The following is an 11,633-nucleotide window of genomic DNA, read 5'->3' on the forward strand; positions in this document are numbered from 1 at the left end:
GTGGGGATGGGGTGTGGTGCAGGAGACGAACGACACAGGGGAAGTGGTCGCTCGAATAGGTGTCAGAAAGGACGTACCACTCGAACCGATGGGCAAGAGTGGGAGAACAGATCGAGAGGACCAAGTGGGAGTAGGTTGAGTAGAGTCCGAGAGGAAAGTCGGGGCGCCAATATTGAGGCAGACAAGATTGAGATGGTTTAAGACATCCGCCAAGAGGCAGCCTCTCTGACAGGATGCAGGAGAGCCCCAAAGGGGATGATGGGCATTGAAGTCACCAAACAGTAAAAACGGCGGAGGAAGCTGAACAATCAGGTGCATCATGTCAGCCCGACTAACTGCGGATGACGATGGAGTGTAGACGGTACAAACGGAAAAAGTAAAGGCAGAAAGAGTAATACGGACAGCTATTGCTTGGAGTGGGGTGGTCAATGGGATGGGATGGTAACAGACATAGTCCCGAACGAGCAACATGACCCCACCATGAGCTGGAATACTGTCCACAGGTTTGAGGTCAGACTGCTCCGAGGTATAGTGGGTAAAAGCAAGACGGTCAGTTGGGCGCTACTTCGTTTCCTGGAGACCAAGGACGAGCAGACAGTGCAGGCGGAGGAGCAGTTGTAATTCCTCCCGATTAGATCGAATACCTCTTATGTTCCAATGTAACAAAGCCATCGCTAGTCAGAAAAAAGGGGGAACGACACGGGTGAAGAGCTGGTCACCTCGACGGCCGCGGAGGGCTAGGTTTCGAGGGAACAATGCTACAACCGGCGGGAGGCGGATCCTATTCCATCGAGTCGTCGCCAGCTGCGGCTGCTTTCCCGGGTTGCGTAGGAGGGGCAGCATCATTCGCCGACGAGAGGCCAGCTGAGCGCCTGGCAGCAGAGCGTCCCGGCGAAACTGAGGACGGCCGGGAGCAGCGACTCACGGATGGAGCGTCAGATGAAACGCGCCGGGGTGGAGAGGGGGATAAAGACTTCTTCTTGGAGGCCTTCTGGGAAGTCCGATGAGGCACGGGGATGGTGGGCTGGACCTGAAGAAGGTCCTCACGCGCGGGGTCCGTTTTGGAACGCCGGACCTCGGAAGCCGGGGTCCGGAATGTTTCCCTGATGGACGGCTGAGAAGAGGATCGCTTCTCAGGCGACGGAGGGGGAGGAGGAGGAAGGGTGGCCCCTGGGGTGGAGGGGGCAGGGTCTGCGAGGGAGGAGGATTTGGGAGGCGGAGGCATAGACCCCGGATGGGGTGAGGAGGTGGAGGGGGGACAGGATAGGGGTGAGGATACTGTGGAAGGAGTGGACACGACTGAGGCAAACGAAGTTGTCAACGTCACGGGATGGAGGCGGTCATACTTTTTCCTGGCCGCAGAATAAGAGAGGCGATCTGAAGTTTTTAATTCTTGGATCTTCTTCTCCATCTGATACGCGGGGCAGCCTAAAGATCGAGGCGAGTGCATGCCAGGACAATTGACACACCGAGGTGGTGGGGTGGATGTATGTTCCTCACGAAGAGGACGTCCACAATCACTACAAAGGGGCTCAGCCTCACACTGTGAGGACATGTGCCCAAAGCGCAAACACTGAAAGCAGCGCATAGGAGGCGGGACGTAAGGTCGCACATCACCTTTACCTTCTCTGGGAGAACGTCCCCCTCGAAGGCGAGGATAAAGGCCCCGGTGTCAATGCGATGGTCTTTGGGGCCGCACTGGACTCGCCGGACGAAATGCCCGCCTCGGCGCTCCAGGTTGGCCCTGAGCTCATCAGATTGCAGCAGTAGGTCCCGATGAAAAATAACCCCCTGCATCCTATTCAGTGCCAGATGCGGGACAATGGACACTGGGATGTCCCCTACTCAGTCGCACACCTGGAGCACCGCCGACTGAGTGGCAGAGGTGGTCTTTATAAGAACAGACCCCGAACGCATTTTACTGAGAGCCTCGATTTCCCTGAAGATGTCCTCGATGTGCTGGACAAAGAACATGGGCTTGGAGGTGGCGAACATCCCCCCATCGGTCCGAGAACAGACTAAATAGTGGGGAAGTACTTCACCCCAAGCCGGCAGGCCTGTCCTTCCTCCCAGGGAGTGGCCAAGGGGGAAGGGGCAGGAGAACCAGAACCAGAGACAGTACCTTTCTTTTTAAAAGACTCGGCCGCAGAGCGATCCGATACATGTTGACGTTTCATCTGCGAAACGTCCGCCCCGATATCATCCACTCTGACCAGGGGCTCTCCCCACGGGCGCCACCCAGCCTCAGCAAGGGCCACCTGGCAGGATGACCGTTGCCGGGAGTCCTGATGCCCCAAGGCAACGGGCATCTACTCCTTGGCCGACGTGGGGAGGGTGCAGCTCAGGTATCGGCAGTACGATCCCTGTGTTGTCAGGGGGCTACAACCTAGAGGGTTCATGATGACCCCACCACAATGGGCTGGCTACCGTGCTGGATTTCGGGTGCCATGGAAAGTCCATCATGATCGTAGGTGCAGATGGGGACGCACTATGGGCGTAACTTCTGCAACCCATCAGGCGTTTAGGCTCAATTTGAGGAATAGCGGGTGTGGTTACAACGCCGTTTAAATGCTGAGTGCCAAGGTCTTAATGCACTGAGGACCAGTGAGACACCACGTAAGGCATCCTTCCCCAAAAGGCTCGTACTTCTGTAGAATTTTGAAAAATGGAGGTCAAACCCCAAGGGGGACCATCACATGGAGGGCCGAAACGGTGGAAACTCCTTTTAGTCGCCTCTTACGACAGGCAGGAATACCTCAGGCCTATTGTTACCCCGGACCCACAGAGGGCGAGCCCTGGATCCCCGTCTGTAGTTTCCGTCTATATTCAAGCGTCTTACAATTATTTTTCAGCATTTTCTATATTCAACCTTCTTCCCATTCTTTTTCAGCATTTCCGTGACGCTTAGTCTTGGGTTACACATATCTGTGACCATTCAGATGACTCTGATGTGGGTTCCTCACAGCTGAGCGCTATTGCAAGATGGGTCGCAGGAATGTTCTTTAACCCGGCTCCTCTGTAGATAGATTGAATTTCCGTGCATCTTACCAATTAATCCAAGTCTGTTACATGCTTCACCTGCGACTGAAGCTATGTGATAATTTCATTTCATAATGGCTTCACTTTTACACATAGGTGTTTCTATGGCTTCAGATTGAGATTCGTTGCTAATGTAGTCACAGAATAAAGCGTTTTTGCGCTTCATAAAGTGCAAAATTTTACATTCATGAATATTTGAAGCTACCTGCCAATCTTGGTACCACTTTAAAAATCGTACCTCAGTTTTGACACATGAAATGATGCCCAGTCATTTCCCCACGTTTGGCCGCTGAATATTATTATGAAACTGGGCTTTAAATAACTCTAGAATCAGTTAGCTAGAAAGTTACTTGTACTTTATACAGACACATGCGAAGACATAAACGCGCAAAGTACAAAGAGGTTTCAGAAACTGAGCGGAACAAAACACAATTAACAAATTATTGTAATGATTGGCCTAGAAATAATCTACGATTAATTTCCCTTTAGGAGCCAAAGAAGGGGTTTCATCCATAATAAAAACCGTTAGGGCCATTTAATATATTCCTTTCATTCAGAGTTTCCGATACTTCGTGGAACCAATTTCTTATTTTACTTCAGAGTAACAGAACCTCTAGTCCCATTATCATTCAGCATCTTCGGTGACAAAACTTTGTGTGTCTAAAGAATTCCATGACTTTTTTCCAGACTGGCTGATTGCAATACAATCTAACAACTCCACAAATGTGCCTCTTCAATAAGTTTTTGCATAGATGCGTATATACTTTTCTTAGTAGCTCGAAATCCCATGTTGGAACAGTCCAGAACCAAGTCCATCAACATTTTTTCTGTTTTTATCTATTTTTTTCTCCTAAGACAGATTGTGATCCACAGTGCCTAGTAGATTCTTATCGAGCTAGACCAAAATTTTGCATCTTAATGTTCTTCGAGCATTGTACAGCTTGTTTGCAACAGTAACCGTCATTCCCTCGATAATAGCCTCAAGTGCGATTTTAACTTCGCTGGGAAATACTGAAGTCTCATTCTTTGGGTGTCTCAAACTCTCTGAGTTAAAGAAATGTTATATTTTCATAATTCATATAACATATTTTACAGTGTTACAAGGGTAGATAAATTAATAAGAGATGCTCAGGCAAGAAAATTAATTAGGTCTATCTTGATATAATAATATGAGAAATATTTTAAATAAGTCTAGTTAAATAAAATTGGCCTAGTTAGAATGCAGATCAACCTGTATTACAGATGTTCTGTATATATTTTTCAAAGTGGCGCAAACGGGACACACTTGTGGCCAAGCAGGAACCAAGAATAAATATGGCCATAGAAGTTTAATGGTACTTTTTGGATTCTACCGTATTTAAGAACTGAAGCTGTAATACTTAACCTTACCTCCCAACAGATTAAGTTTCTTCTGATGTTTTATGTAAATGTGCAGAATAAGAAAAGCCGGTTATGTGTTCTTAAAGAAAAACTCTACGAAACTCAACTTCTTCAACAAAGACCTTCTCAAAAAATTGTGACTGCAAACAAGAACAACCGAATAAATTATTCTATACCTAATAGTACATTTCATGTTTTGATAATAAGCTACTGTAAGAAGCATAAAAATTCACTTAATACATCAACGTGGCCATAAGTGGGATAGTGGCCAAAACTGAAGGCTTCGCCCTAACTTTATTGTCATTCGACTTTAGGCTGTTAAAAACTGTTACTCTTAGGTATTTTGCTATTGTTACGGTTCCAGTGAGTATCCATCAATAGCCTAATCGAACAACAATCGATCTCTTCGCCTACTTACGCGCGATGTGTTACATTTATTTACGTTAAGGGTCAACTGCCAGTTCCTGCACCAATCGTCGATCCTCCGCAGGTCTTCTCAAGTTTCTCTACAGCCATATAGCACTACCGCCTTAAGGAAGATACTACAGAGGGGCGTCTTGCAGAAGAGGAGTAACTCTTTTTAATATTTTTATCTATAAATGAATCTAAGAACGCATCACTTGGTTCTTCCCTTCCCACGCCTACACGGTAAAATTAATGAACTTAGCGAAGCACATATGCAGATGCATTGCAAGGCCGTACCCAGTTAATGACAAATGAGTGTAACTACCATCCTCCTCCCGCCCACCCCACCTTCTCAGAAGATACGTCGTTTCGAACTGAACTCTCATTTTGCAACGCAAAGAAAAAAACGTAGTAATTCAATATCGTTTTGAAGAAAACATTAACGTATTATGTATATTAACTATCAAGAAATGCAGAGCCATTTATCATGAGTTCTGGAAATTACACTCCTGGAAATGGAAAAAAGAACACATTGACACCGGCGTGTCAGACCCACCATACTTGCTCCGGACACTGCGAGAGGGCTGTACAAGCAATGATCACACGCACGGCACAGCGGACACACCAGGAACCGCGGTGTTGGCCGTCGAATGGCGCTAGCTGCGCAGCATTTGTGCACCGCCGCCGTCAGTGTCAGCCAGTTTGCCGTGGCATACGGAGCTCCATCGCAGTCTTTAACACTGGTAGCATGCCGCGACAGCGTGGACGTGAACCGTATGTGCAGTTGACGGACTTTGAGCGAGGGCGTATAGTGGGCATGCGGGAGGCCGGGTGGACGTACCGCCGAATTGCTCAACACGTGGGGCGTGAGGTCTCCACAGTACATCGATGTTGTCGCCAGTGGTCGGCGGAAGGTGCACGTGCCCGTCGACCTGGGACCGGACCGCAGCGACGCACGGATGCACGCCAAGACCGTAGGATCCTACGCAGTGCCGTAGGGGACCGCACCGCCACTTCCCAGCAAATTAGGGACACTGTTGCTCCTGGGGTATCGGGGAGGACCATTCGCAACCGTCTCCATGAAGCTGGGCTACGGTCCCGCACACCGTTAGGCCGTCTTCCGCTCACGCCCCAACATCGTGCAGCCCGCCTCCAGTGGTGTCGCGACAGGCGTGAATGGAGGGACGAATGGAGACGTGTCGTCTTCAGCGATGAGAGTCGCTTCTGCCTTGGTGCCAATGATGGTCGTATGCGTGTTTGGCGCCGTGCAGGTGAGCGCCACAATCAGGACTGCATACGACCGAGGCACACAGGGCCAACACCCGGCATCATGGTGTGGGGAGCGATCTCCTACACTGGCCGTACACCACTGGTGATCGTCGAGGGGACACTGAATAGTGCACGGTACATCCAAACCATCATCGAACCCATCGTTCTACCATTCCTAGACCGGCAAGGGAACTTGCTGTTCCAACAGGACAGTGCACGTCCGCATGTATCCCGTGCCACCCAACGTGCTCTAGAAGGTGTAAGTCAACTACCCTGGCCAGCAAGATCTCCGGATCTGTCCCCCATTGAGCATGTTTGGGACTGGATGAAGCGTCGTCTTACGCGGTCTGCACGTCCAGCACGAACGCTGGTCCAACTGAGGCGCCAGGTGGAAATGGCATGGCAAGCCGTTCCACAGGACTACATCCAGCATCTCTACGATCGTCTCCATGGGAGAATAGCAGCCTGCATTGCTGCGAAAGGTGGATATACACTGTATTAGTGCCGACATTGTGCATGCTCTGTTGCCTGTGTCTATGTGCCTGTGGTTCTGTCAGTGTGATCATGTGATGTATCTGACCCCACGAATGTGTCAATAAAGTTTCCCCTTCCTGGGACAATGAATTCACGGTGTTCTTATTTCAATTTCCAGGAGTGTATTTCTTCATTCACTGTGAAACTAACATATGAGCTTATGAGTATCTCTGAATACACAAGACGATTAAAAAATAAGATTAACCAAAATTAGTTCATTTTTATTATTGGCATACAAATTGGACGTGAGTAATCTATATACAGATGGAAACAGGCAGTTTTCAATCTTACAAATGCAAGATACAAATTTTCAATGTGTCACCATCGTGCTACACGGTAACATCTGGGAGATAGCCGAACGCGTCCCCACATGCGAAACATCATCTCTTTCATTACTGAATTCACCACAGCTGTTCATGGTTCCACATGTCAGCCAGAGTTGTTTGCAGCGATGGAACGTAAACGGCCTCTTTTACAATGCTTCAAAAGAAACGGTCACATGTCATGAGATTAGGACATCTCAGTAGCCAGATCGTAAGAGTCAGGTATTCGTTCCTCATGCAAACTGGATGGCTCTTGGCACGAGCTCTCTAATGATCGTTTACACAACTATACGCACTGCAGACATGGCAATAGAAACTTTAGATCATTTTCTTTCAACTGAGCGCAGGTCATACATATTCAGTTAGTATCTCATGAAATAAAATTTAATTACATTGGTTCCATCTTTTACAATAACTCAGTATAATCAAACAATTTCAAAACTTTATACCGGAAAGAGGCACACAAGTATTTTAGTGAAATGTAGATGTGTCACTAATAATTAATTATTTTAGGGAAACTAACTGAAGAGGTGGGAAAGCATGAGTTATTCGATGCCAATAATTCTGACGCGAGCAGAATAGAGTCACCGCAGTTTGTTGCAGTCTGGTACATCATTTGAAGTAACAGCATCATGTCTCTGGCACTGGTGGCGTATATAGAAGGAAGGAAGAAAGGAAGATTTAGTTTAACGTCCCGTCGACATCGATGTTATCAGAGACGGAGCACAAGCTCGGATTGTGTTGAGTATGGCGAAGGAAATGGACTGTGCCCTTTCAAAGGAACCATCCCACCACTCGCCTGGAGCGATTTAGAGAAATCACGAAATACGTAATTTGGATAGCCGGACGCAGGTTTGAGCCGTCGTCCTCCCAAATGCGAGTCCAGCATGCTGACCACTGCGCCACCACGGGTCAGTGAGTATGTAGAGATGATGACCAGAGTCAGCGGTAGTTCGGTAAACCTCACCGACCTGTTGCTAATACTCTCAGTTTTTAGGAAGTCAGTTTGTTTATTGTGTCATTCTTTACAACCATGTTTAGTTTAAAAAAAATAAATAAATTTTGGTCTGTCGTAATCCGTATTGCTGAATTCATTCAGTTTTTAATTCTAGGAAAAGTCCTCAATTGGTTCTGTCATTTTCGTGATTACTGAGTGCCAATATCGTTCATTCACGAAACTTAACAGTCAGTTTCTAGGAGCACACAGAGAGCAAAAGGGCAGGTGATATTGACAGCGCAGGCAACTAGTAAACGAGAGGAGCCACTTGTGTGTGTGTGTGTGTGTGTGTGTGTGTGTGTGTGTGTGTGTGTGTGTGTAGTTCGATGCAGATGTCCTTCAGACATGCATATCTGAAGGAACAGACGCCGTTGACAACCTAAATTCGCATTAAACACATATAATAAAGGTGTGACAAAGTCACGTAGGAGGCTAGCGACCACTGTAATGAATATTCGTAAGTCTGTAGTTAAGCTGTCTAGGTCGCATAAAAAGACTGGGAAGTAGTTTGTCACGTCAATGTTACATACGCAACTGGTAACTCTCGTGTCCTTGTGCTACCTTCGTACCTGGGTTTCTGAAGACGTAAATAATTCCGAAGGCGTAATGCATACTTTGTGATCAAGATAGTCATTCTTCGCTTGCTGTATGACTTCTTATGTGACCTAGCCAGCTTGACTACAAATCTACGCAAACGGCAAACGGCAATTACACATCAGCTTTACCATTAATTAGAAACACATGCAAATATGTGCCGGACCGGGCCTCGAGCTTGTATTTTCCGCTTATCGTCAACGGTCGCCTTAACAACTTCGGCTATCCGAGCACGCCTCCGGGATCGATCCAAACCTCCCAGTGCATCTTCTCATACTGCTCGCACATTACGCTATTCCTGCACAGGAGAACAATGTTTTATTCGTCATGTCTTTCTTTTGGCATGAAATGCAGTTATTGTAGTGTCTGCATTTTACAGTGTGTGTAGTTCCATGTAAATCATGCATGTTTATCTGATGCGCATTTGCATCTAACTTCACAGACACTGTAAAATACAGGCACTGCAATAACTCTATTTTATGCCAAAGCAAAGACAAACTGACGAGCAATACATTGTCTCTCCCTGTTCCAGATTCACAATGTGCAATCAATATGGGAGAGACAGTGGAACATATGGAAGTTGGGACCGGTCCTGGAGCGGTGTACGGACAGCCGAAGTGCTTAAGGCAATTGCTCGCGATAAGTGAAAAATCCGGGTTGGAATCCGGGTCCGGCACAAATTTTCCTGTGCTTCTAGTAAATGGTACATCTGACTGCAAATACATTTGACGTGCTATGTTCGTTGCCACAGTACACTAACCTCCCATGTACAGGGCGAGTGAGGCGACGGCGGTGACTGCGAGCACGCAGCAAACGGAGGCGACGACAAGCAGCGTGGTGCAGACGGCGCCGGCAGCCGAAGGCGACGAGTCGCTGCGGCGCTTGTGTGGCGGCGGAGCAGCGGGGGCGGCGGCGGTGGCGGGGGTGGACCGCAGCCAGGAAGCGCCGGGCCGCTCCTGCCAAAGCACCCAGGAGGACGCGGCCGAGCGGTCCGACAGCGACGGCCACGAGGGCGCACGGGTGCTGCCCGCCGCCGAGGCGGGGGCAGCGGAGGCGGAGGCGCGCGCCCACGGCGACGGCGACGGCTTCCACTCCTGGCAGCGCCAATCCTGTCGCACACATGAACACAGTCTTGCAGCCGACCGGCACTCCACACGTCGTCACCGACCTGTCTAAGCTCTCTGCCAAAAAACTGTTAACCACCCAGAAGCGGAGGAGGAAATGAAAACTTCATGTGTTGAGAAGGTATGAAATGCTATTTCTGTGGTTGCAAAATCGAGTCATATTAACATATAACTTCGTGTTATGAGCACACGTTTATCAGTCTGAAGTGGTGGCTCCCTCAGGACTGGATGCATGCACTGATTCAGTTGGGGACAGGGTCATAAACCCGTAGCATTCTTTGCTGAGGCAAGCTGGCTGTTGGAACTGGTCCTTTATATCCAGGATACCGTTACTGGGACAGAGTTGACGTGATAGCTGGTCCCAAATATGTTCAATGGGTGACAGATCTGGGGATCTTGCTGGCCACTGGAGTACTTCAGCGTCACACGGACAAATGACAAGTGTAGACGACCACTGTCCTGTTGAAAAATGACGTCACCTTGCTGTTGCATGAGAGATAACACATGAGGACTCGCTGAACATGGTCATACGGGACCGTGCAGAGCCGCGATTCATCGCCTAACACAGTGGGACGCCATTCATCCATTCATCAGCAGGCCATGCTTCCTGGTCACAGTAACACTCGCAATGCAGCCCTTTGTGTTACGGTGTTAAAGACAACCTACGGATGGCACGGTAATATCGTAGTCATGCTGCTAAGCCTCTGAACAATTGTTTGTTTTTGGAAAAAAACGACATTTTATCTTTGGAGTGCGTGATTGATGCTTTAGTATATATTTTTTTGTTTATTTATAGACGCAATCACATGTTTGCTCTCTGTTAGCAAATGCAGATCTACACTCCTGCTCATAAATTAAGGATAATACTGATACATTGTGAAACATCGCTCTGGTGGGCGGTTTGCGGATTTAAATCACCTCGGGGTATGACCATGCGGTGCATTTGACCTGCGGTCGTCGCACGGTGTCGCTGGCAGGAGTCCACATACGCAGAGGTGTGTTGGTGCATGTCAGAGTACGGTGCAGCCAGTAAGTATTGTGCAGGTGTTTTCATACGTGCTAATGACTGTGTATTGAAAATGGCTCAAAGAACATATATTGATGACGTTATGAGGCGTAGAATACTAGGGCTACTGGAGGCTGGTCAAACACAGCAGGTCGTAGCAAGGGCCCTCCGTGTGCCAAGAAGTGTGATCTCAAGATTATGGCAACGATTTCAGTAGGCAGGAAACGTGTCCAGTCGCTAAAGTACGGGACGTCCACAGTGTAAAACACCAAAAGAAGATAGATATCTCACCATCAGTGCCCGCAGACGGCAACGGAGTACTGCAGGTAGCCTAGTTCGGGACCGTACCTTACCGCAGCCACTGGAACAGTTGTCTCCAGACACACAGTCTACATATGACTGAACAGACATGGTTTATTCACCTGGAGACCAGCAACTTGCATTCCACTGACCCCTGGTAACATGAGAGCCCTGTGACCTGCTGGAGCGTTGCTGCTCCGTTTTCCGTCCGCTGCGGTTCTAGGTGTTCCCTCTGCGGTCCGCAGAGGGAACACCTAGAACCGCAGCGGACGGAAAACGGAGCAGCAACGCTCCAGCAGGTCACAGGGAATGGGCGCGGACCACAGAGGAAGCGCCTGCAGCCGTTGGTGGAGGGGGAAGGCCATAGGCATAAATACTGGACCAGGTCCACTCGAGGAGCAGTCTCAGGTCGCACCTGATGAAGGTCCCGAGCTACGTGACCGAAATATCGTGCAAGTACGACGCTGATATCCGGCAGAACACCCGACAACCCAAGATGTCATTAGATCGCCGGGAAAGCCTGAAGAGTTATACTTAAATCTAACTAACCTAAGGACATCACACACATCCATGCCCGAGGCAGGATTCGAACCTGCGACCATGGCGGTCGCGCTGTTCTAGACTGAAGCGCCAAGAACCACTCGGCCACACAGGCCGGCTGC

The 11,633-nt window shown here is 48.7% G+C and overlaps 1 protein-coding gene across 1 annotated transcript in view; it reads right to left on the reverse strand.

Moving 5' to 3' along the window:
• LOC126412088 (uncharacterized) overlaps positions 1–9,378 on the reverse strand; it is a 144,403-nt gene extending 135,025 nt beyond the window's left edge. Inside the window, exon 1 of the mRNA XM_050081508.1 lies at positions 9,302–9,378. Coding sequence (XP_049937465.1) covers positions 9,302–9,308 — 7 coding nt within the window. The 5' untranslated portion in view covers positions 9,309–9,378. The remainder of the gene's footprint in view (positions 1–9,301) is intronic.
• Between the last annotated feature and the right edge of the window lie 2,255 nt (positions 9,379–11,633).

The sequence above is a fragment of the Schistocerca serialis genome, chromosome 1 (genome assembly GCF_023864345.2).
Source record: "Schistocerca serialis cubense isolate TAMUIC-IGC-003099 chromosome 1, iqSchSeri2.2, whole genome shotgun sequence".
NCBI lineage: Eukaryota > Metazoa > Arthropoda > Insecta > Orthoptera > Acrididae > Schistocerca > Schistocerca serialis.